A 27,278-nucleotide genomic window follows, 5' to 3' on the forward strand; every position below is an offset into this window, starting at 1 on the left:
CAGACCAGGTAGCCCTGCCTCTGTGGACTCTTTACCTCATTTGATCAATTCCAGTTTTTCTCATGACACCATCATTATTGGAGAAGGGAAGTTGCCTCCGAGAAGCAAGTTCTGGTGGAGACTTTTCTTTGTTGTCAAATTCCTACTGTGTCCTTGATTTCCCATCCATCTTGGAAGTAGAACAGAAATCACCCCATAGTTCTGCCTCTTTTGCACCTTTTCAGGTCACTGAAGGTCTGACCAGCACATTTCTGAGTTTAGTAAACTCTTTGATGTGCTTTCTTTTTTCCTACATCATAGATTTCCTTCTAATCAATCATTCAACATCCCCCACATTTTACATCTAACGTTTTATCTTCCTATAAAGAGACTCCATTGGTCATTTTCCCCAATTTTATTTTTCATTGAATTACTTCATTATTATAATCTCTACAAAATTATTTTAAAATCTCAACTGCCTTACTACCTTTTCCACAAGGCGTCATTCTTTTTGACTCACTCTCTTTCAATAACTGTAGACAGCTTTGGGCTACCTTATTTGTCCCAATAGTTCTATCTGTTGCCCTGTTCTTCCTTCCAGATCTCCATTTTATGAGATTCATTGGCTCCTCAAATGATAAGGACATATTCTTGGAATAGGCACCAACTAAACTGATGCCACAATCCCCAGGGCTGCCACTAAAGCCCACTCTACATCACCCTCAGGTGGGAGCTCAGCTTTGGGGAGTTCTACTGTGGTCAGTCATCTAAGCCAAGTCTTCTGCCTCAGTTATGCCCATGAATGAGCTCACTGTGCCCCTTCTGAGTGACCTAAGAAACTGTTTTCAGGATCATTCCTTCAACTCTCTGTAGAGATGTGAACAAGGCTTCTCTGCTCCACAAAGATGCACATCCCCTGATAACCACTGTACCTTGCCCATGACTAACACCTGGCATGAGGCTCCCCACAGCCCTGTCAACCTCTGGCCTGAATGAGGTGCCTGCTCACATGTGCCATTAGGAATAACATCAGCCACCTTGGTTCAGTTACAGAAAATACGCAATGGCCAAACACGCCAACCAACAGGTCCTCCCCTAAGAACAGACAAGATCTATATAGAGTGAGCCTCTCCTCTAGACCTAAGGATCCAGCTCACCCTTCACACCCCAACCCTGGATCTTCCTTGGCAGTATGGCATATTGATTAAAAATCTAAGCTCTACCGTTTACTAGCCACAAGATCCTAGACACGTCACTCATCTCCTCTCAAAGAATAACTCAGAGATATTAAGTTAAAAGTGCAGATGAATATGTTTATTCACATATTAGCATGGATAGGTCACTCTCATTGAACTAAGAAGCAGAATTTGAAACGGAAACAGGCCACAGTATAGAAATTTAAGTGTTACTTTGGGGGGAAGGGTATAATTGACATACACTATTATATCAGTTTCAGGTGGACATGATTCAAAAGTTGTTATGTATTGCAAAAAAGCACCACAATAAGTATAGTTAACATCTGTCACGATAGTTATAAAAATCTTTTTCTCAAAAGTTTTTGTAAACTAAGATTTACTCTCAGTAACTTTTAAATATGCATTACAGTATTATTAACTATAGGCACCGTGGTGTGTATTATATTCCCATAATTTATTTTATAACCAGAAGTCTGTTCCCTTTTGGCCACCTTCACCCATTTCATCCACCCACTCCACCCCTGGCACCTAGCACTGTGCTGTTAGCTACGGGCTTAGGTTTTTCTTTTTGTTTTTAGCCCACATGTGAGGGTACCTGGGTGACTCAACAGTGCAGCATCTGTCTTTGGCTCAGGTCGTGATTCCAGGGTGGTATGGAGGAGAGTAGCCCTCCAAGTCTCGCAACAGGCTCCAGGCAGGGAGCCTGCTTCTTCCTCTGCCTGTATCTCTGCCTCTCTCTGTGTCCCTCATGAATAAATAAATAAGTAATCTTCAAAAAAAGAAGTTTTAGATTCCAAATGTGAGATCATATGGTATTCATCTTTCTCTATTTCATTTAGCATAATACCTTCAAGGTCTATCTGTGGTTGTGCAAATGAGGAGATTTCGTTCTTTTTTTATGGATGAATAATATTCTATTATTATATTTTTCATTATATATGTGTATGGATGGATGTGTATCACATTATATATAATTATACACATACATTATATAATAGATGTTCTAGATATACATTATATGTGTATATATATATATATCACATTTTCTTCATCCATTCATCCATCAATGGACACAAGTTTCTTTATCTTATATATTGTAAATAATGCTTCAATGATCTAAGGGGACATAGATCTTGTATACTTAGTGTTTTCACTTTCTTCAGGTAAATACTCAGAAGTCAAATTGCTGGGTCATTTGGTAGTTCTATTTTTACTTTTTTGAGGAACTTCCCTTCTGTTTGCCATAGTGGCTACTACCAATCTACATTCCCATCAATAGTGCACTAGGGCTCCCTTCTTTCCACATCCTCACCAACACCTGTTGTTTCCTGTCTTTCTGATACTATCCATTCTGATAGGTGTGAAGTAGTATCTCATTGTGGTTTTGATTTCCCTGTTGATCAGTAATGTTGAGCACCTTTTCATGAGTCTGTTGTCCATCTGTATGTCTTCTTTGGAAAGTGTTGCTTTCTTTTTCTTGGATAAGACAATTGGCAGGAAGTTATAAAAGAAAATGTCTTGAACAGTCTGCTCTTGGGCAAGCTACCTAAGCCACTGGGAAAAGTAATTTCAGGTACTTATGCATTCGCTGAGAAATCTTTCTGTGTAGGAATTTCCAGTGTTCTTCTATGGTTCCTCCATGTGAATAAGCCATGAATACATCATAATGAAAACACCTCATTATAGTTCTTCAGTCCTTCCCCTATATCATTTTGGATGTTCTGAGGAGAAGCTCTTAAGGTAGAGGATAAGGGATTTTTTTGGCATAGTTCCTGTGAAAGATAAAGGAGAGAGGGTGCATGAGTATGAGGACAAAGCCTTAGACCATGATGTAGGTATCCTATCTGTAAAGGGAGGAAGAAGGGAGGTTTGGGTAGCAAGATCCCCAGACTACAGTGCATGTCTTAGAAAGTCTCAGCCACCCCAGTGGGGAGCTCTAAAACTCCTGCATTTCTCAGCTATTTTCTGGGGCTGTCCAAGGAGAGCATGACATAGGTTCTAGTACTGCAGTGGATCCCTGATGTGCCACAGCTGGAGCATGTTGGTTGAGTATGCTCCATAGCTGGCTCTCTCTCTCTCCAAGGGGTCTCAGCAGCACATCTCCATAGCAACCACACTTTCTAGTTAAAACTCAACTCCCTGAGAAGCTGTATTGGTTAGCCTTCGCTATGTAAAATCCAGCCTAAAATACAGTGGCTTTGGGGGAAAAAAAAAAAAGTATGTATTTCTCATGCATTTGAGAGTTGGCTGGACTCTTGGCAGCATTCATGGTTGTTGAATGCTGACGATTTCAGCTAGATTCGCTCACATGTCTGGGAGTTGTGGGCCATCATGTGATCCAGACCAACCTTTCCTAGTACAGCTTAACTTCTGCTGTCACTCAGCCCCCAGCAGGCTCACATGGATGCATCCTCCTCTTAACTAATATCAGAAGCACCAGAGAAAGCAAATGGAAACACAGAAAGTCCCTTGACGCCTAAATTTAGAACAGGCCCTCTTTCCCTTCAGTCTCATTCTACTGGCCAAAGCAAGTCAGGAGATTGAGTCCCGTGTTGGGGGCAGCCCATCGTTGGAAGACACTAGCAAATTGCATGGCAGAGGACATGGATATGAGGAAGGGTGAAGGCCCAAACCATCACATAATCCAGGCTCATCACAAAGGCTTGAGTCTCTTTTTCAATAAGTATCATTGCCAAATGTGAGGTTACCGTGATAGCACCTGAATTATCAGAAGTCAGAGGAAGGGATCCCTGGGTGGCGCAGCGGTTTGGCGCCTGCCTTTGGCCCAGGGCGCGATCCTGGAGACCCGGGATCGAATCCCACGTCGGGCTCCCGGTGCATGGAGCCTGCTTCTCCCTCTGCCTGTGTCTCTGCGCCTCTCTCTCTCTCTCTCTGTGACTATCATAAATAAATAAAAATTAAAAAAAAAAAAAAAAAAAGAAGTCAGAGGAATGCAAGAAATAGAATATTCACAAATATCACAAGAGACATTTGAAAACCACTCTGTATCTAGTTATCTCATTGGCCTAGGTCCCATCAGAAAAATAAATCCCATGAATCAGTTGGCAATTTTTTGATAAACAAGTACCCTTTTCGGACACCTGGGTAGCTCAATGGGTGAGCATCTGCCTTTGGCTCAGGGCATGATCCCGGAGTTCCCAGATCAAGTCCCGCATCAGGCTCCCTGCATGGAGCCTGCTTCTCCCTTTGCCAGTGTCTCTGCCTCTCTCTGTGTGTCTCTCATGATTAATAAATAAAATCTTTAAAAAACCAACCAACAAACAAACAAATAGCCTTTTCTTCTTAATTAACCGAGTATTGCACTTTTCCTACGGCATTTATAATGATTCTGTCTTGGCTGGTCCATAAATATCTGAGGGTAATTTTATTATGTAGAACCATTTTAACCAACATGTTTACACTGGTCTTTTTGGGCCTCTATACTTTGACTTGTTTTATTTGCTTTTTGGGCCATAGTCAAGGATAAACATGTTTGAAAACATGCTTTAGTTGGGAAACACTTAGGGAGGGTTAGAAATCCCTGGCTAGGGCGCCTGGGTGGTTCAGTCGTTGAGCATGTGCCTTTGGCTCAGGTTGTGATCCCAGGGTCCTGGGATTGAGTCCCATATCAGGTTCCCTAAAGGGGAGCCTGCCTATATCTCTGCCTTTCTGTGTGTCTCTCATGAATACATAAATTTTGGGGAAAAAGAAAAAAGAAATCCCTGGTTAAACCAATAAATCTGGTGGCGAGTTACCCCAGCTGTTAACAAAATATGAGAACCTGGGAGAAGGAATTCTGACCTCTGAAGCCATGGTTTCTATGTGTGAGAACAACAGTACAGCCCATACACGGTTCAAAACCCTGGTCTGAACCAATAAGGTCAGGTCTGATACACAGTGAAACTGATATATCACAAAGAGGCAGGGGCTTTATGCTCTCCCCAGAGCCACAAACCACCATGTGGAGATCAGAAAAAAGCTTATCAACACAACATCAGAAAAAGCCACACACCAAAACACACACCACACTTAGAATACCCCAGTATGAATCCTAAGAAGTCTTCAACAGCATCCACTGACAATAATCCCTGAACTCCCAAAGCCAACTCTATATATTTTTTTTTATTTATTTATGATAGTCACAGAGAGAGAGAGAGAAGGCAGAGACACAGGCAGAGGGAGAAGCAGGCTCCATGCACCGGGAGCCCGACGTGGGATTCGATCCCGGGTCTCCAGGATCGCGCCCTGGGCCAAAGGCAGGCGCCAAACCGCTGCGCCACCCAGGGATCCCCCAAAGCCAACTCTAAAACACAGAGTTTAACCTTTGCTATGGAGCCACTTACCTTTCTCTTAAAAATACATATAACCAGTACAATTACTAAGATTATTACTATAATGCTGATAACAATGTTCTTCCAAACAGAAGTTGTCTTCTCTGTTTCTGCAGGGAGAAAGGGAGAAAACATTAAGAAGAAATTCCTGGCCAGAGCCAGAGACCATACAACCACTGCTAGGATCTGTGGCTATATGTCATTCTCCCTGTCCCTGTGACCCTCTGCCACATGTCATGGCACCCTCCATTCCTATCACATACACCTCCATACCAACACACCCCGCGTGTTTAGCACTTGCTAGAATATACTGCAATATCAAACACCACATGCCACACACACAAGCCATGCAATGTTCAAAGCTTCTAAACTACAGCACCATCTAACTGCTATAGAGTGAACGTGTATGCTCCCCCCAAATTCATAGTGAAATCCTAGTGCCCAATGTGATGGTATTAGGAGGTAGGTGGGTGAAACTCTCATGAATGGATTTAGTGCCCTTATAATAGGGGCCCTAAAGAGATTTCTCATCCCTTCCATCACGTGAGGATACAATAAGTCTGTAACCCAAGAGGGTCCTCACCCATCCATGCTGGCATGGCACAATGACCACAAACCTTCAGTCTCTGAAACTGTGAAAGATAAAGTTCTGTTGTTTTTAAGTCACCCAAACTGCAGCAAATTGTTATAGCAACCTTAATGGACTGAAACATATGTGTAACCCAGACAAACCCCTCATACCGCACACACAAAGCATATTTCAATTTCATACTCCCCACGCCCTACATATACTCTGCACACATCTCTTCACACACCATCCACACGTATTCCTAGCCCTTACTTCCAAGAATAATTCCTCTCTTGCTCCAGGATCATACTAGATACCCAGACCACATCCCCAAGGGCCGCTAGTCCCACCCTGCCTGCTTTACCCCTCTTAGCTCCAGGCCGATGCATTCGACCAGCAGAGTCATACCTACCCAGAACCAGAGCCATGACCATGGAAGCCAAGGTATGAGCTCCATGGACCTCATCCTACCAGCAGGAGGGATTCTATAGTGAGCTGCAGATCTTGAGCTAAGGATCCAATGTGCCTGGGGAAAGTCTTGGGCATCTGCAGGACCACCCTACTATGGCCTCCCCATAATGGGCACAACTCATAAGACAGAACTACTGACGCAGCCTCACCAGCCAACAGTTTGCAGTGGACCTGGGACCTGAGCAGAAGAGTTGCTGGCAGGGCTGAGTCCCTGGTCCCTGACAGACTCTTATCTTCAGGGGACTATCTTTGTAGCTAGTAAGCTTTATACTCTAAGCCATATAGAGCACCCAGATCACATAAACTGCCATGAGCTAACAAGTAGCCCTATTTCCATCTGAAGACTATTGTCACCACTTTCCACCTACTTGACCATCTGCCCTGGCTTAGAGACCTAGTCTGGACTGCTGATTCTGGGGCTGAGCTATGCCAGACCAAGCTTCCTATCTTCCCCACTGTTCGTCTTCCCCTAGACTGCCTGCAAACCAAAGTTTTACATTACCCAACCTCAAGGTGAAGAGCAGGGGAAATATTCAGGAGGCTGCTTACCTGTCACAATCAAGGTGAAGTTGCGGCTCTGGGAGATTGGCAAGGATTCATGCCATACCACACACTGATAGACAGTCATATTGTCTTCCAAAGAGGGCTTCACCATCAAGTAACTAGTGACACTAAACATGCCATCCTCATCTTCGGTGGTACCATTAGTAATGATGCCCTCAGAAACCTCCAGATACCGGGGATCCTTTGGGGTCCACTTTTTCCATGTTATGGTAATGTTCTTGGGGTAGAACCTACTTGCCATACACAAAATAAGTTGTTCTTCATTTTCTTTCACCATGGCTTGCTCTGGAGACAAGCTGCTGACGGGGTAAGCTGCCAAGAGAGAGAAGTCGTGTTTCAAGGGGAGGTAGGGACCAGTTTATTACCGTAACAGGGAAAGGAGGAAGGAGGAGAGGAGGAGAGGAGGGGAGGGGAGGGGAGGGGAGGGGAGCACAGCAAGCCTTCAGGAAGGGTGAGCATACTGAATGGGATTCTGCTTAGGCTAAATATTCTGGGTATGTTGGTTTCAATGTTAGCTGATATGCTGTGGTCCCCTACTCTCACAGCAATTTTATAGAGTAGAGTTTCTTAAGTAGATCCTTTGTGTCATAGACACCTTTGAAAATCTGAGGAAAGCCTTGGAACACTATTGTGGTAGAGACTACTAATGGCCAATTTTCATTCTTCAATGACATATTCAAGATAAAGCTACATCTCTCAACCTCCCTGTAGCCCTGTGAACTTAGGGTCTCGTCGTTTGGATGTAGTCAGAAGTGATGAGAGCAACTTCCAAGAAGTATCCTTAAATAACAAGCGTATCTTAAAGAAAAGGACTGTGCTCTCCTCTCCTCTCCCCCTTCCTCCTTCCTGCAGAATGGCTGGACTAGTACATGACAGCTAGAGATGGAGAAGCCACTTCCAAACACAAGGTGGCAGCTACATGTTGAGAATGGCAAAGTGATAAGATAAAAGGACCCGAGGTCCCCTATGGTCATAGAACTGCCATACCTGCCTTGGATTGGCTACATTTCTGTAAAAGACAACAAACTACCTTTCTAAAAAAGCCATTGTTGACTTCTGGTTTCCCTTCTGACATGTAAAGACCCTGAAAGTCATAACAAGAAAAAAGCTGAGCTGAACAAACTATAATAAACAGGTTCTCTTAAATCCATGAGAGAATTAAGGTATCAGGGCAAACCAGCACCCTGAAAACGAGAGACAGATTGAGAGAATCACAGCCAAGATCATGTCACCTTAAGCAAATGCTAGGACCATAAACCGGTAAAAGCACTTAAGCAGTAACTCTTACAAATTGCTAAAGAAAGAGCATGAACTAGCTTGACAAGAAGAAACTCCTGGGGGCCCAGTCTCATGGGGACCACCACACTTTCATGGGTTTTACTTCCAGGAAACCCACCAGGTTCTAGCAGTGAAGATTCTATAAAAATCCCCTCCTATTTTCAGGGGAGAGGAAAAGTAACTAAAAATATCCCTGGTGCATTAACCACAACAAAGGATGCTTAAGAGAAAAGACTGCCAGAGCCTTCTCTGACCTGGGTAAAGGATGATTAGCCCTAACTCTAGTCCCACTATAGCCTTCAAGTCTCACCTACAAACACTTCTGAAGGTCATAGCCTAAGGGCTCAGGGGACTTCAAGAATTGAGATTTAATGGTAAGATTGTCTGCTTCCCCTTTGCAACCCTTTATCACCACAGCAACAGGGCTCCAGGGTGAGAACAGTGGATGAAAACTGAGAGAGCTGCAAGTCACTGATTCTATTTAAGAGGGAAACAAAGAAAACAGGTAGCCAGCAATGAGGACCAGCCCATTCTTGATGGAAAATCCTTACAAGGAGGCTCTTAAAAAAATGTATCTTGTGTGGAAAATGTGTAGATTATAAGAGAGTACAGCTTTTGTCTCAATTTATCTCTTTATTTACTGGATGCATTTATGGAAAGCAAATAACAAGTCTCTGTGGGAAGAAACAGAAGGAATCATAAAAGCGATTAAGAGAGCTCAAATAATGGGGTTTGTGCCAGTTACATACAAAGATCCCGCATATCTAAAAGACTATAAAGTTTGTAACATCAAGTATCAGGAGTAAATTTTATGTTTTATCATCAATCAGCTTATTCTACAATAAAACGGAGTGGGGAGAGATAAAAGAAGCAAAGAACGAAGACATCAAATAGAATGTGTACATACTAATCCAACTATATACATAATCACTTCAAATGAATGGTCTAAACACATCAATTAAAAGACAAAGACTGGGGGCACCTGGGTGGTTCAGTCAGTTAAACATCTGCCTTTGCCTCAAGTCATGGGATCAAGCCTCACATTGGGCTCCCTGCTCAGGTGGGGCGGCTCCTTTTCCCCCTCCCTTCTCTCCTCCCCTCCACTGGTACTCTCTCTCTTGCTCTCTCTCTCAAATAAATAAATGAAATCTTTAAAAAAATAATAATAATGTCAAAATACATGAGGCAAAACCTGAATGAACTACAAGGAGAAACAGAAAAATCCACAATTATAGTTTGGAGATTTCGACACTCATTTTTCATTAATTGATAAACCAGCAGGCAGAAAAGCAGTAAGAAAATAGTTCAAAGGAACATCACCACCAATCAACTGGATCAAATTAATCAATAGGATACTTTATCCAACAGCAAAATATACATTCTTCCCAAGGTCACATGGAACATTCACTAAGATAAATTGCATTCTAGCTCACAGAATTCATCTAACATTTTTAAAGAATAGAAATCATGCAGAGTATGTTCTCAGACCACAGTAGAGTTAAACTAGATATCAGTAAGCAGAAGAATGGCTGGAAAAATGCCAAATTTCTTGGAGAATAAATCACTTCTATTCTAAATAATATATGGGTCAAAGAAAAAAATCTCAAGAGAAACTTTTAAAATATGTTGAACTAAATGAAATTAAAATGAAAATACCACTTATGAAAATTTGCAGGTGCAACAAAAGAAATGGCTAGAGGGGAATGTATAGCATTTAATACATATTTTAGAAAAGAGGAAAGATATAAAATCAACTACCTTAATAAGCTTCCATCTTCAGAAGTTAGAGGAAGAAGAGCAATTTTATTATTTTTTTTATAAAGATTTTATTTACTTACTCATGAGAGACACAGAGAAAGAGGCAGAGACATAGGCAGAGAGAGAAGCAGGCCGATGTAGGACTCCATCCCGAAACTCTGGGATGACACCCGGAGCCAAAGGCAGACGCCCAACTGCTGAGCCACCCAGGCATCCCAAGAAGAGCAATTTAAGCTTAAAACAAGCAGAAGAAAAGAAATTACAAAAATTAGAGCAGGATTCAATGAAGTTGAAGTGAATTGAGAAAATCAATGAAACCAAAAACTGGTGCTCTGAAATGATTACTAAATTGATAAACTTCTAGGTTAAGGAAAAAAAAAAGTGAGAAGATAGAAATTACTAATATAAATGAAAGAAGGATCACTACTGACACTATGAACAAGAGTAATAAAAGAATATTATGAACAACATTATGCCTACATGTTTGATAAATATGATGGACCAATTCCTTGAAAGACACAAATTACCAAGATTCACACAAGAAAAAATAGATAATTTGAATAGGCCTGCATCTATTAAAGAAATTGAATCAATAAATAATAACCTTCAAAAAAAGAAAGAACCAGGCTCAGATGGTTTCAATAGTGAATTCTACCAAACATTTAAGTTAATTATAATACCAATTTTTTACAATTTCATCTAGCAACTAGAAGCAGAGGGAATATATTCTAACTCTTTCTATGAGCCCAGGAATACACTAATACCAAAACCAGATAAAGGCATTACAAAAAAGGAAAGCTACACACCAATGCCTCTCATTATACTGAATGCAAAAATCCTCACAAAATATTAGCAAATTGAATCTAACAATGTATAAAAATAATTATACACTACAACAAAATTGGATTTATTCCAGATATTCAAGACTGGTTCATTATTCAAAAGTCAATTAATATAATCTGTTACATCGACAGACTACAGAAGAAAAATTTTAAGAGCATATCAATTATGCGGAAAAAGCACTTGGCAAAATCCAACACCCATTCATGTTAAAAACTCTCAGCAAACCAGGAACAAGGGGAACTTTCTCAACTTGAAAAAGGACATCTACAAAAAACCTATAGCTAACATCATACTTAATGGTGAGAAATTAAGGACACGAACAAAGCAAGGGTATCACTTCTAACCAAGCCTATGCAATACTATAATGGAAGCCCTAGCTAGAATAATAGGACAAGAAGAGGAAATAAAAGATACACAAATTAAAAAGGAAGAAATGACACTGTCTTTGTTCTCAGACACATGATTTACATTAAAAAATCCCAAAGACTTGACCAAAAAATATTTAAACTCTACAACTAATAAGTAATTACAACAGATTGTGGGATACAAGGTTAAAAGTTAGTTGCTTTCTGGGGCACCTCGGTGGCTCAGTGGTTGAGCCTCTCTGCCTTTGGCTCAGGTTGTGATCCCGGGGTCCTGGGACGGAGTCCAGCATTGGGCTCCCCGCAGGGAGTCTGCTTCTTTTTATGCCTATGTCTCTGCCTCTCTGTGTCTCTCATGAATAAATAAATAAAACCTTAAAAAAATAAAAAGTCAGTTGCTTTCTAATATCCCAGCAATAAACAACTGGAATTTCAAAATAAAAACCCAATACCAGGGCAGCCCGGGTGGCTCGGCAGTTTAGCACCTGCCTTCAGCCCTGCAGGGAGCCTGCTTTTCCCTCTGCCTGTGTCTCTGCCTCTCTCTGTCTCTCATGAATGAATAAATCTTTAAAAAAATAAAAAATAAAAAAAATAAAAACCCAATACCATTTACATTAGTGTTCCCTTTTCCCCACAAAAAAAGAAATACTTAGGTTTAAATCTAACAAAATAGGTACAGAATCTATATGAAGAAAATTATAAAACTCCAGTGGATGAAATCAAAGATCTAAATGAATGAAATATTCTATGTTCATGGAAAAGAAAAATCAATATTGTTAAGATGTCGATTCTTCCCACCTTGATCTATAGATTCAATGCAATCAAAAGCCCAGAAAGTACTTTGTGGATATTGACAAACTGACTCTCAAGTTTATATGGACAGGCAAAATGCCTAGAATAGCTAACACAATACTGAAGAACAAATTGGAGGACTGACATAACCTGACTTAAAGTCTTACTATAAAGCTACAATAATCAAGACAACATGGTATTGGTGAAAGAATAGACAAATAGACCAAACAGAACAGAAGAGAGAGCCCAGAAATTGACCTACACAAATGTATTCAACTGATCTTTCACAAAAGAGTAAATAAAGGCAATTCAATGCAGAAAAGATAATCTTCAATAAATATGCTGGAATAATTGGACATCCACATGCATAAACTTTGCACACAGAATCTAGACATACTACTTACACTTTTCACAAAAATTAACTCAAAATAGATCACAGACCTAAACATAAAACTATAAAATTTCTAGAAGGATAATATAAGAGAAAATCTAAGTAGCCCTGAGTTTGGTGATGAGCTTTTATTTTTTTTTCTATTTAAAAAAAATTTTTTTTAATTTTAAGTAGACTCCATGCCCAGCATGGAGCCCAACATGAGGCTTGAACTTATCACCCTGAGATCAAGACCTGAGCAGAGATCAAGAGTTGGACACTAAACCAACTAAGCCACCAGGTGCTCCCCCCCCATGATGACCTTTTAGATACAAGGGCAAAAGCATGATCCATGAAAGAAAAAAATTGGTGAGTTGGACTTTAATTTAGAACTTCTGTTCTGCAAAACACACTGTTAAGAAAATGAAAAAACACAGGCCATATATTGGGAACACACATCTAACACATATCTAATATAGAATTTATATCTAAAATATACAGAAGATTCAAAAATAAGAAAATATATAGAGGACTCTTAAAACTCAACAATAGGAAAACAAAGAATCCAACTGAAAAATGGACAAAAGATCTAAACAAATATCTTTTAAAAGAAGACAACAAAAAAAGCAAATGGAAAGATCCTCAACATTATAGGTCATTAGAGAATTGCAAATTAAAACAACAAATGAGATATCACTACGCACCTATTAGAATGGCTAAAATACAAAAAATTAACAATACCAAATGTTGACAAGGATACAAAACAACAGGAACTCTCATTTATTGCTGGTAGGAATACAAAATGATATAGTCACTCTGGAAGAACTGGTAGTTTCTTACAAGTTGAACACAGTCTTAACATATGATCTAGCAATCACACTCCTACGTACTTACCTAATGGAGATGAGAAATAATATCTAAACAAAACCTGCACCTGAATGTTTATGGCAGCCTTATTCCTAATTGCCAAAAACTGGAAGCAATCAAGATGTTTCTCAATAGGTGAATGGATAAACAAACTAGGTACATCCAAAGATGGAATGTTACTCAGTGATAAAAAGAAATGAGCTATCAAGCCACCAAAAAAAGAGACACAGAGGAGTCTTTTTTAAAAATTAATATATTTATTTATTTTGAGAGAGAAAGAGCACATGTGAGGGGGGCAGAGGGAGTGGGAGAGAATCTTGAGCAGACTCCTCGCTGAACATGGAGCCTGATCTTGATCTCAGGACTTGATCTCAGGACCCTGAGATCATGACCTAAGCCAAAATCAAGAGTCAATCACTTAACCAACTGAGCCATCCAGGCACCCTAAAAACACAAAGGAAACTTAAATGTATATTATTACTAAGTGAAGGAAGCCAGTCTGAAGACTACATACTGGATGATTCCAATTCCAATTATATCACATTCTAGAAAAGGAAAAAATATAGAGATAGCAAAAAAAAATTAGTGGTGCAAGGGGTCCTGAGGGAGAGGCAAATAGGTGAAGCAAAGGCAGTAAGTTGTCTATTCTGTGATACTGTAGTGGTAGATGTATGACATAGATACGTCAAAATCACAGAATTGTAACACAAAGAGTAAACCCTAAGGTATGCAAAATTTAAAAAAAAATTAGGAGTTCAAGGACCCCAACAAAGAGAGAAAAGAAGGTAGACTGTAACAAGCAAATCTAAGTGTACTTCACATGTATGAAACAACCTCACTCCAAGGAACAGAGGAAAAGTGCTGACCCAAGAAACTTGTGAAATAGATGGAGTCTATAAGAACAAAAGCAAAAAGAACTGCAACCAAATAATGTACTCTGGTTGACAAACTTGTTCCTCATGGCAGTAAGGTTAACAATTCAGATATGGCTCCAGATGTATACTGGAATTAAACAATTATGTAAACAGATAGGGGGTGGCAGGAGCCAGGTTTCTCATGGTATGAGTGAGGGTTTGCAGATAAGCAAGGGGAGGAGGCTAGAATGATTCATATGGTAATAGATTAAAGTTAGGGGTAGCATGAAGAATGAATATTTAATTTAATATAGACACAGATGGTTATGAATAGAAATACTTACAGATAAATGCATATGCACAGATTAGTATACAAACACATATTTATTTCTTTGCTCGGTCAGTTCAGAGGGCCTAGAAGCAATGATACCCCAGTGGTAACAAATACCTCTAGTGCCAGATTTTGGTTTCTAATATAATTTTCTAAAGAAAAAAAAAAAAAAAAAAAAAGAACCAGGAAGGGGACACCTGGGTGGCTCAGTGGTTAAGCATCTGCCTTCAGCTCAGGGTGTGATCCCGCAGTCCCAGGATCGAATCCCTCATCAGGCTCCCCACAGGGAGCCTGCTTCTATCCTCTGCCTGTGTCTCTGCTTTCTCTCTGTGTCCCTCATGAATAAATAAATAAAATCTTAAAAAAAAAAAATAGAGAACCAGGGAGAATTCCTCAAGTAATTGGCTGACTTTGGGAACAGGACAAGAAACACACAAAATGATCCTTCCTGGAGCATCTTGTAGTGCCAGAAAGTAAGAAAGTGCTTCAAGTAAAACAAAACCCCACAATGATGAGGGTATGTCAAAGAGACACAAGAATCAACTGAAAATACTCTCAATGGCCGAAGCTGGAAGAATGTGAGCAACAACATAAATAAAGTAGCATTAGACTATAACCCAAAGTACAAAATAAATATCCTGAGTCCATCCTAAAATAAGTAAATAATCGAACAAATTAGTAAGTGAGAGAGAAGAGAAAAATCTCTGTGTGGAGGAATTCCAAATAAATTATGTAGCTACTCCTACTCCAATAAAAAAAAAATTTTTTTTTTAAATTATGTAGCTACTCCACCCTAACGGAGGGGTAGCATAATTCCCCACAGCCTAAATGTGGGCTGCACAGAGTGACTTCCCTTCAAAGTATAGCATGACAAGGAGGGGGAGGAGAATAACTTCCGAGTGGAGAAACAAGGCAAATACTACTAAGCTAAATAATTATGGTCAACGCCAATAGTTATAAATTGTTCAATTAGATGGGATGGGATGAAAATGGCACTTTACCTCTGTGATTTTCCTCCCCCAAAACTATAACTCCAGTGAATTATGAGAACAGCAGCAGAGAAATGCCATTAGAGTGGCATCCTCTGATACACCTGATCACTATTCCTCAGAAGGTGAAATTGTCAAAAATAAGGAAAGTCTGAGAAATTGTCAGAGTCAAGAGAAGCCTAAGGACATATGACAACTAAATGCAGTGTGGTATTCTGGATGCGATCTTGGAACAGAAAAAGAACATTAGATTAAAAGCTAAGGAAATTTGAATAAATCATGAACTTTAATTAATAATAATTATCAATACTGGTTCATTATTTATAACAAATAGACCATACTAGTGCAAGATGTTAATAAAAGAGGAAATGGTGTGCAGACATGGGAGTAATATGAAAATTCTGTACTGTCTTTGCGATTTTTCTGTAAATCTAAAACTATTCTAAAAAATAAAGCCTATTAATTTTTTTTAATACTTTCATTTTGGGGTACCTGGGTGGCTCAGTTGGTTAAGCAGCAGACTCTTGATTTCAGCTCAGATCATGATCTCAGAGTTCTGAGTTCAAGCCCCATGTCTCAGGCTCCACAATCAGCATGGATCTGCCTAAGATTCTCTCTCTTTTTCCTCCCCCTTCTGTCCCTCCCTGCTACCCCACTTGCACTTGCATGTTCTTTCTCTCAAATAAATAAATAACAAAATAAAATATTTTTATCTTAAGCTTCCTGTCAGTTGCAGAGGAAATTAATCCTAATTTAACATCCCCATCCCCCAATTTAGTATGTACAAAATATCAAAAAGTCCTAAGTACAATTCTAGGGGCTCCTAGACATTGTCCCCCTTTTATGGGCTGAATTGTGGCCTCTCAAAATTCCTCTGCTGAAGTCCGCAATCCCTCAGACTGCAACTATATGTGGAATTAGGATCTTTATTCAGGTAATTTCAGTTAAAATGAGGACACTAGGTTGAGGCCTAATCAAATAGGGCTGATGTCCTTGCAAAAAGAAAAGAGTAGGACACGTGCACAGAGGGAAGGATATGTGAAGACACAGGAAGAAGATGGCCATCCATCAGCCAAGCAAAAAGGCCTCAGAAAAAAAAAAAAGAAAAAGAAAAAAAAAAAAAAAAAACAGCTCTACTGATACCTTGATCTCAGACTGCTAGATTCCAGAATTGTGAGAAAATAAATTTCTGTTATTTAAGCCATTCGGTCAGTGGTGTTTTGTTATGGCAACCCTAGCCAACGAATACACCCCCCAAAGCTCATCTACATGTTATCAGACCCATCATAATAAAGAAAAGTAGAGCTCAAAGAGGCATTTGGAGGATAGTGTTGCTGTTGTTACAAGTCTTCACTGGGTACCTACCTCACAGCAGTTCCCAACTGGGCATTTTCATACATTATTTTATGTAATCCTCAGACTATTACAAGAGAGGTATGATTTATCAACCCATTTTGTACAAGGGAAAATTCAGGCCCAAAAATGTTAAATGGCTGGCCCAAACACCCAGTTTAGAAGCAGCAAAGCTAAGACAGGATTCAGATCTATGGAACCAGAGCCCAGCATCTCTCTCCCTTCCCAGCTACCTTTCAAAGATACCTCTACAGTGAACATGCACCGTCCACACACTAAGTGAATTATATCATAATTAATATAGCTATCTTTCACTGACCATTTACAATGGGCCAAGCACTATGCTAAGTGTTACCTGCATTTTTCATAGATTCTTCCCCACAATAAACCCCCTAGGTAAGTATTATTACATTTGTTCAGAACGTGGTTCTATGTGATTAATAACTTGCCCAAAGTTGTCCAACTGTCCATAGAAGCCCAGGACTCAAACTCATGTCTATCCTACAGATTGGCCCATGCTCCAAACCCCTGCTCCATTTGGCCCACAGCTCCACCTCAAGCCTCAGCACCATGGCAACCACAGGGCCCTGCCCCGAGGTACTCACCCACAACCTCCAGGTTGACTGTTCCCACTGCTTTGTAAGGGGTGACCACCACCTCACATCGGTACTCTCCTGCTTCCTTCAGCTGGACGCCTGGCAGCTGGAGGGAGGCATCCCCCCTTTGCAGCCTCCTTTGAGACACGTAGGCTCCAGATCGTAATATCATTTGATGGTCCCCAAAAAACTCAAACAGTTTAACTTCCGTTGCAGAGGCCTGATGCTTCCAATACCAGGTAATACCCATTACTGTGATGTCCAGATGGTGGTAACCATGGATTTTGCAGACAATGGTGGCAGTATCATTTAGGAGCACCTTCTGAGTCTTCCCTGCCATCTCCACTTGCAGGAGACCTGTGGCAATAAGAGAACTCAGTTATGGGAGACCCTTGGAAAAAACATAGGCATGTTACTCTCAAACGCTGCCACATAATTGGAAGCAAATTCCTTTTTTTTGTTGGGGAGGGAGTATCTCAGGTACAGAGGCTCTAAGTTCACAGCTCCACATTAATCCATATAAAATCCTTCAAGTTTGTTCAAGATTGTTTTCAATATTCAGTGTTCCTTGCAGTTTCATGGAATTTTACAATTAGTGTATTTATTTCCACCAAGAAATGCTTTGAGATTCTAACAGGAATTGCCGTGAATCTGTAAATTAATTTGGGGAGAATTGCCATCGTAACAATGCTGCCTTTTTTTTTTTTTTTTAAAGATTTTATTTATTTATTCATGAGAGACACACTGGGTGGGGGGTGGAGGTGGGGCAGAGACACAGGCAGAGGGAGAAGCAGGCTCCATGCAGGGAGCCCATTGTGGGACTCGATCCTGGGTCTCCAGGATCAGGCCCTGGGCTGAAGGCGGCACTAAAACGCTGAGCCACCCGGGCTGCCACAATGTTGTCTTCTAATCCATGGATGTGTTTTTGGGATGTGCTAAGGATTGAATGTTTGTGTCCCTCCAAAATTCATATGTTGAGGCCTACTGCCCAGTGTGATGGTATTTGGAGGTAGGCCCTTTGGGAGGTAATTAGGTCATGAAGGTAGAACCCTCATGAATGGGATTAGTGTCATTAGAGACATGAGAGAGAGATCTCTTTCTCAGCATCAGGGGATAGAGTAAGAGGGTACTGCTCCACAAGCCAGGAGGAAGCCCCTATCCAGGAACTACTCCACAAGCCAGGAGGAAGCCCCTATCCAGGAACTAAATCAGCACCTAGATCTTGGACTTTCCAGCCTCCAGAACTGTTAGAAATAAATCTGTTGTTTAAGCCACTCACTCTAAGGTATTTGTTAGGGTGGCCTAAAAAGACTTAATAAGACAGGATGTTTTCCGATCGCACTTATTTAGATCCTCTTAAATTTTTGTCAACCACGAATATTCTCACTGTTCTGATTTTGTAATAATCAGAGCAGGCTAAACATTTGCTATATTAAGACCATGCATGTGTCCCCAGACTTAGTTCCTTCCCTAGGTCTGGTTTTATCAGTGCTGGTGATAGACCAATTCTGATTTACAAGATGCATCTTATGTAGGAAATGTCTGATTCAAGGCGTCTGATTTCTTTTTGAGAAATGACAGCAAACCTAGTGTAATAACTTTTGAAGATAACCGTTGCTAATTTGATGATTACCGTTGATAATTTGGTGATTATTTAATGGTAATGATGATGATTATTATTTAATGCCATTAAATAAACTGTAATACTTAAAGAAAAAGAAAAAGCTTTATAGTTTTCCGAGTAAAACTGTTGTGCTTCTTTTGTTAAACTCATTCCGCAGTATTTTATTCTTTCTGGTGGTGTCAAAAATCGAATTGTTTCTTAATTTTATTCTGAATTGCTCATTGCCAGTGTACAGAAATACCATTTACCCTTTTTTTTAATATCCATCTCCCTTCCCTAACAGGTTACCATTCTAAGATGTTTAAAGCTTCTGTTTTCGTTCTCTTTAACACTGCCTTGTTTTGTTTCTCAAACTTACGAAAATGGTTTGGAGTTACCTGTCACTGTTTCTGCTCTTCGCAACTGCTTCAAATCCTGTCTCATTGCTGCGTGTACAGCTAGTCCATTGGTAGAAGGTAATGAGAAGTGGGTACAGCTAGTCCACCGGTGGAAGGTAGTGAGTTCTCCACATGCAAACCCACATTTGGCTCATCCCCAGCCCCAGTGATGGACACCCCGCCGGTCTCCTAAATTCCCACATCCCCACCCGTCCACCCAGCACCACTTGGCACATCCCAGTGGACTCTGGCCAATTTATTAAGTCTCAAGTGACATCTTATTATTTTTAACTTCTATTCTATGACCTCTGAATGCAGCTTTCTTTTTTTTTTTTTCTCATTAAACTTTTGTTTTAATGGGTCTCAAAATTCTGTGACAGATTTTTGGTCAAGTTGTTTCCATTAAAAAGTACTGATTTTAAAAACTAATAACTTAAAACTGCCACACACGCACACACACACAAAAAAACAAATGGTCCACAAAACATTCTCCTTTCCTCCTGAAGGTTTTACGATGCATTGTTATCATTAACCAGTCTTTTACTATTAAACTTAAATGGCCAATTGACACAAACAGTTCTGAGACCCGTTCTTCCACCACTGATTAAGACTGGGGTGGCAGGTATTGGGGATAATATTCATTTAGCCTTCTGAGCTTTCTGGGCAGACTTGGTGACTCTGCCAGCTCCAGCTGCCTTCTTGTCCACTGCTTTGATGACACCCACAGCAACCGTCTGTCTCATGTCACCAAAACGGCCCAGAGGAGGATAGTCAGAGAAGCTCTCAACACACATAGGTTTGCCAGGAACCGTATCAACAATGGCAGCATCCCCAGATTTCAAGAACTTGGGACCATCCTCCAGCTTCTTTCCAGAACGACGATCTATCTTTTCCTTCAGCTCATGAAACTTGCAAGCAATGTGAACGCGCCCGATCTCGTCTGAATGGAGCTTTCAACTAGCTTCTCACGGAAGGAAGTTAGACACTGTCTCAACAGGAGGCGCAATGTTAAGGCCCTCTCTGCCCTCGGACCATCAACACTTTCTCGCCTGCGATTTCCATTAAGCCCCTCACATACCGGTTAAGAACTGGCAGCGCGTCTAAACGACGCTTCATCTGCCTCGCTGCCTTTCGTTTCCTGTTGGATCCATACAAACCCCTCCGTGTCATTTAGGATAAGCCTCCGCAGACGACTGCCCTTCACCAGCAGGTGGAGGGGGAGCGGTTTCTTGCTTTCTCTCCTACTCGCCCCACCCCCGCATCCCTATACTTTGCTTTTTTTTTTTTTCTAAGATTTTATTTATTTATCAATGAGAGACAGACAGAGAGAGAGAGAGAGAGAGAGAGAGAGACTGGGGGGCGGGGGGCAGAGGGGGAAGCAGGCTCCCCTCCTTGCTCCCTCCCTGCTCCGGTGCGGGGAGCCCGAGGCGGGGGGCGGAGGCGGGGGGGGGGGGCAATTGTAAGAATTACAGGATCAGGCTGGGTGTGAATGAAGACTCAGAGGCAGAGGGCGGAGGCGGGGGGGGGGCGGAGGCGAGGGGGGCGGCGGGGGGCGCAGAGGGAGAAGCAGGCTCCCCTCCCTGCTCCCTCCCTGCTCCCGTGCGGGGAGCCCGAGGCGGGTCTCGATCCCGGGTCTCGATCCCGGGCACTTCCCAGGCCTCCCCGCCTCGCCGCGCCCCCGGCCCCCCCGCCCCCCCCCCCCTGCCTACCTGAGCTGGCCGTCGTCCCGAACCACAGGACCAGGACCAGGAGCGCCGGCAGGAGCAGGAGCGCGGGCAGGAGCAGGAGCGGCGGCCCGTGCGCCATCGCCAGACGAGCGGAGGCCGCGCGCACGAGCCCCAGGCCCCCGGGGCCGCGCCGCGAAGGAAGACACCGGGGCGGGGCGCACCCGGCCAGGCGCGCGTGCAGAGCCCCGAAGTCCGGCCCGGCCCTCGCCGCTCCCCTCGGAAGGGCCGTGCCCCGCCCCGCGCGTGGCAACGCCCGCACCAATCGGAGGTTGCGGGTCCGCCCACGCGTTGCTCCGAGCCCGCCTTCCAGAGGTGGGACCTGGCCTCCCGCGAGAGTGAGTTTGCAAACTGAGGCCGGGAGCCGGGGGGCCCGGGGGTCTCTGCTCTTACCCGGCAAGTGGCGCAGTCGGATGCACCCCCCACCCTCGACGTGGGCTGCGGTCACGATCCCAGAGCCCAGCCAGCAGCCCCCGACCCGCGGCTCCCTGCGGAGCCCGAGCCCGGTTCTCCCCGAGCCCCGCCCCTCCTCACCCCGCGGACGCCGTGACTCTCTTAAAAAGTAGATCTTTATCTCTCTCTATATATAGATCTTTAAAGATACATAGAGATAAAGATAAATATCTTTAAAATTCGTTTACATTCTGAAACTAAAAACCAACCTATCTCCTGGACGTTTGGCTCAAACACCAAAAGGCGGCCCTTCCCTTGATGGGATGGACACTGGGTGTTTACTATAGGTTGGCAAATTGAATTTTAATAAAACAATAACATAAATAAAATTTTAAAAAAGGCAGGACACATGGGTGGCTCAGCGGTGGAGAATTGCTGGATCTCCAGCAATTGTAAGAATTACAGGATCAGGCTGGGTGTGAATGAAGACTTAGAGGCACCGTCAGTAACTAAGCAAATGTTGACCTTCTCACCTGCAGAACAGCATGCAAGTGGAAAGAGCATAAATCTGGGAGGTGAGCAGGGTGGCCACACTGATACCAACTAGCTGCTGAGGGGCCTTCAGAATGTCACAGTTTCTGGTCCGCAGTCTTAACAAGTTAAGAGATCTACAAGGTTAGGTCCAGTCATAGAATTCTAAAATCCTAAATTACAACTCTTCTCAACTGCTACCTCTTCCAGGAAGGCTTAACCTGAGGAGGAGTCCTCTTTGGTATTACTAGCATGATTAAATAACTTCATCCAAAGGAAGTTATCTGTTGAATCCCCATACTTGCCTAGTTAACCACTCTGCAAACCACTGGGATTTTCATTTGTGTGCTATTGAGTTAGGGATAGAAGGGGCTAGAGAGGGAAAGATAAAGGAAAGGCCCAGAATCAGGGTCCTATGAATCCCAAGGAAACAAAGGCAACAAAAATGGACAAGGAAGTAAATCTGGCCTGCTGGCTCCAAATTTTAAGGAATAGCTTCCTTTGACTGCTACAAAGTAATTACAAAGACTCGCCAGACCCAAAAACAGCCATATGCCATTCACTCAAGATGGTACAAAAAACCTCAAGGCCATACACTCCCTGGTTAGGTTCTCAATAAAAGACCAAGCTGATAAGCCCCCAGGGGCAACTCTGTTGGGACCCCTCTCACTTCTGAGAGCTGTGTATCCCCGCTTAATAAACTTCTAGATTTACTCACTCTCCTTTGTTGGTGAGATTCGTTCTTCGACTCCATGAGACAAGTACCTAGCTCTCCTGCTTCACTATCATTGGAAGCAGGAGCTGCATACCAAGAAATGCTGGAAAAGGAATTCCTTTGTTGGTACGTGATCTCTAAGGCCCTCAGACTCTATGGCTCTATAATTGTATTCTGCAAACAACCCATTCTTTCCACATTGCCGAGTTTGTCCTTTTCCCCAGAAAATTGCAACCAATATTTCATATTTTTCTGATTTTACATTTAATATAATTAAAAACAAAGCTATACAAATATGACCAGAATAATATTTTCTGACAAATATTGCACTAGAATTTTTACAATATAAACATCAAAAAACAAATTCAAATATAACAAACTTGTATAAAGTCTCTGTGTCTTTCTGATTAAATCCAGTTATTAAAATCCAGTTATTAATTTGTAGTTTACTTAATCCAATTTTCTTAAGAAACCAAAAATAATTAAGTCCAAATACACTTCAGATTAATAAAATTTCTGTCCAAACTCTAAAATTAACAGAACACTCTGGGGCACATATTTATAAAAGGTTACATTTTTAATTCAACATTTAAATTGAAAAAAATTCCACAATCTCTCAAATTTAGCAATAATAAAATAAGTCGTCTTTAAAATAGGATGTATAAACCATCATTATTAAATGTTTTTTAAAACATAATAAATACTGATAATATATGGATTATGCAGCTCTGGTTTCCTTCATGAAAAGGAAAGGCAAAATTTTTTTCACTTTTTAATGCCAGGAGATTATTTTTTTCAGAAGACACAGAATAACTAATGATCTTCCTTCCACATCTCTTTTAGGCACAAGCTTACATATAAATGTACACATATTGCTTCTGAAATATGATCTTTCAATCAGAGGCCATAAAAATTGGTACATAGACACTTTGAAAATTGCAAGGGCTTGTAACCTCCACGTGTACTCAAAGATCCTGGACTAACAGCTTCAAAGAAAGAAACACCTTCACTGAAAGGGGGCTCCTTCCTCCACCTCTGCTACAGTACTTGAGCCTCTAGGGCTCTCCCACTCTTAGGCCCCTGAAACTGGATAGAAAAGTACAAGTAGAGCTATCTGGAAGTCACCAGAGCAAACACAAAAGAATGAAACAGTCACTCTGGGCATTAACGGGCTTCAAAGTATCCTTAAAATACTTAGCCTCAAAAAAAACAAAAACAAAAAAACTTAGCCTCTATTATATTTTATATAAATCTTTTGTAAATTAATCCTGTTTTAATAAAGTCATCTCTACATCTTAATTAGTAATACAACAGGCTCTCTTGGAGAAGAGATGAATAGTTTGGGATTGTGAGGGAAGTGCAGAATTCATTTGAAAGGCCTGGTAATTAACCCCAAAAGCTGATGGCAGTGAAACTTTAAGACAGCTGACAGTGGTGCTAATAACATTCTACATCCCTCAAAGCTCTCTCCCTGGACTCCCTTTCCACAACAGTGGGAAAGTCAATACAAAAGTAGAAAATGGGGGGGGGGGGGGATCCCTGGGTGGCTCAGCAGTTTAGCGCCTGCCTTTGGCCCGGGTCGCGATCCTGAAGGCCCGGGATTGAGTCCCGCATCAGGCTCCAGGTATGGAGCCTGCTTCTCCCTCTGCCTGTGTCTCTGCCTCTCTCTCTCTCTCTCTATTGTGAATAAATAAAATCTTAAAAAAAAAAAAAAAAAAGGTAGAAAATGGGAGAATTCCTAGAGGGAAAAGAACTTAATTAAAATTCAGATGGGGTGCCTGGGTGGCCCACCTCTGGGTTTCCAGAGTTCCTGGTCTAGTGGGTCATGATCTCAGGAATTGTGGGATGGAGACAGCTTCGCTCCGTGCTCAGCAGAGTATCTTCTTGGGGATTCCCACACACACTCTCTCTCTCTAAAATAAATAAATCTTAAACACAAAACTCAGATCATCCAGGCAAAAATAATGAATACAAAAAACTGTGCTACTTCTCTTCTAATCAGAAATTGTGAAACCCATGTCCTAGTCTGTTACAATTAAAAAATTTTTCCCCTTTATTAACAACTGTAAGACAAAGTGTCTGCTGGAATGCAGTGTATTTTTTTTAACTATTATTACTTAAGGAGGGTACAAAAAAAAAAGCTTAAAACTTGGACAAGTGACATTCATCAGAGTCTGAATGCTATGCATTTGCTCCATAAGCTGGTTCACTCTGGAAGAAGAGTTAGGAACTCTAACTCGTGAGTTAGAAATTTTCTTTAGGGTTAGAGTTACTCTCCACAGTGCTCGGAAACCTCTGTAGGAATGACTGCCTGCTTACCTAAATAGCTAACTTGTGCAAATGTGGTTTTCTTTTCCCCAATATCAATCATGAATCTCAATGAAACTTGCTATAAATATCAAAAAGTGAAAATACATACACATCAAAGGAAACAAGAAATGTATATAGAATTAGAACTGAGAGTTCATCAGAAAAAAATTATGATTACCAACTGTAAGATACATTGCTCAATGCTATAGAACAAGAAGATGTTAGGAGTTTTAAACTGCTGTGCTTGACAAACATGCTTCACTACTACCACAAAAATGTTTGAGCAGTAAGAGCCATGGCAAATGTTTTAAAAAGGAAACAGATCTATAAGACACATCACTACACTAATAAGGAAATATTTACAAAGTAGCAATACCAAGAACAGAAAGGGTAAAATTCAAAAGTAGAGCAAACTCAAATCACTTGAACAATTGAAGGGTAATAGTGAATAGTAAACTAGGTAAAACAGTGGTACAAAACAAATATAGAATGGCAAGGCTGTACATGGGTTTCATATTACACACAGGGAATCTAAAATGAAGGCAGGAATTTAGTTAAATGACACATACTCTCATATCCCTAAAAATCTACATTTAAGGTAGACTAAATTGAACAAAAGTAACATTTTTTTTTATTTTTTAAAGATTTTATTTACTCATAGAGACACACACAGAGAGAGAACGAGAGGCTGAGACACAGGCAGAGGGAGAAGCAGTCTCCACCCAGAGAGCCCGACGTGGGACTCCATCCAGGGTCTCCAGGATCACGCCCTGGGCTGCAGGCGGCGCTAAACCGCTGCGCCACCGGGGCTGCCCCCAAAATAACATTTTAATACAATGATTCATAAGAGAAGGCAAAGAGAACTAGATGGAATCTTACTTCTTCTCTCTCACTTCTAAAGCACTCAGACAAGTCAAAACTTTAACATCATGTGGAAATAAATCATTACCCATTTTTAAATTCCATGGAGCAGCAAAATTATAAGAAACATAAAGTAAAGTATTTTAATACTTTAATTATAAGATCCACATTCATAATCTTGGAAATCTTGGAAAATATACTTATTGATAAGGATAAAGCAAAAAGAGATAAGGAAATTTGCACAGCAAAAGTCAAATCTATTGCTTCCAATAGATTATAAAACAAAACAAAATTTGTTTACAAGCATGCACAGCTTTGAAGTTAAATGTAGGGAAAAATACACTGCCAAGGGCTGGATAACAACCAAGCTGGTACATGGCATTCGTTGAGAATATGACTAATACCAATTAAAATGTAAGCTAAAAGGCTCTGCAGGGAAATCTGTAGCCATCTGTAAACATAAAATGCAGGAATTTTTTCTACATAATTCTATAGGCAATATTGGGGAAAAAATTTAAATTCCTTAAGTTAAATCAAAGGTTTTATTGGTTTTGCTTTTGCTCTGCTTTGCTTTTGTCTCAATAAAGAGGTATTAGTGCTAGTAACCACAAATTCAAATTTTTCAATTTGGTGTCTTTACCACTTGCTGCTACTGTTGTTCTGGCTCAGTTCTTGGATTGTCTAAGAGATGGGTATTAATCCATAGCTAAGTACTCATTTAATAAACTTGAGTAAGTAAAGATTGCAGTCGTGATAATGACATTGTATTAAAAAAAAAAAAAAGCAAGGAAAAGACCGGATTTCCCTCAAATCTCACACCTTGAAAGCAAGTTGTCATTACAGTCTTTCATATCACAGGGAACAAAAAAAGTTCATTTTGCACTTTACTCAATATATCTTAGTCTCTTTAATTAAAGAAAAAAAAAAAGAAGAACTGAAGTATTAAGTAGAGGCACCAGTGGTTAAAGGTGGAAGTGATTCATCAGGTAATAAAAATCTGACATGAAAACGATGAAGCTCATCATCCAACTCTGGCTCTGTTTCAACTCCTTCTGCATTGTATCGCATGGCTAAAAAACAAAGATTAAATTTTAGGCACTAACCAGAACTAGACTTGTCAAAATTTCTTCCTAAAGAAAATAATTTCTCACACCCTCTTTTATTAGACTATCTTAAAAAACACACATCCTCATTAAACATTAACATTTTCTTTATATTTTTCTTCCTGTGAAAAACAAATG

General features: G+C 41.0%; 1 protein-coding gene and 1 non-coding gene across 3 annotated transcripts; one reads left to right on the top strand and one right to left on the bottom strand.

Moving 5' to 3' along the window:
• Positions 1 to 1,271: 1,271 nt before the first annotated feature.
• On the bottom strand, positions 1,272 to 21,419 carry NCR3LG1 (natural killer cell cytotoxicity receptor 3 ligand 1). Of its 2 annotated transcripts, XM_072793891.1 has the most exons (6): positions 21,213 to 21,419; positions 17,512 to 17,859; positions 7,095 to 7,421; positions 5,519 to 5,616; positions 3,895 to 4,073; positions 2,860 to 2,947 (listed from the first exon to the last, which is right to left on the bottom strand). In XM_072793891.1, exons 1-5 carry the CDS (start codon positions 21,307 to 21,309, stop codon positions 3,903 to 3,905), a joined length of 1,041 nt encoding a protein of 346 aa, XP_072649992.1. In that variant the 5' UTR covers positions 21,310 to 21,419; the 3' UTR covers positions 2,860 to 2,947; positions 3,895 to 3,902. The 2 variants fall into 2 exon arrangements, with proteins under 2 accessions (XP_072649993.1, XP_072649992.1); XM_072793892.1 differs by lacking the exon at positions 3,895 to 4,073 and having other exon boundaries at positions 1,272 to 2,947.
• Positions 18,874 to 19,005, top strand: LOC140615624 (small nucleolar RNA SNORA72). Its single transcript, XR_012016119.1, has one exon. It is a non-coding gene; the product is annotated as a small nucleolar RNA SNORA72 (small nucleolar RNA).
• Positions 21,420 to 27,278: the final 5,859 nt, after the last annotated feature.

Source organism: Canis lupus, chromosome 23 (genome assembly GCF_048164855.1).
Source record: "Canis lupus baileyi chromosome 23, mCanLup2.hap1, whole genome shotgun sequence".
NCBI lineage: Eukaryota > Metazoa > Chordata > Mammalia > Carnivora > Canidae > Canis > Canis lupus.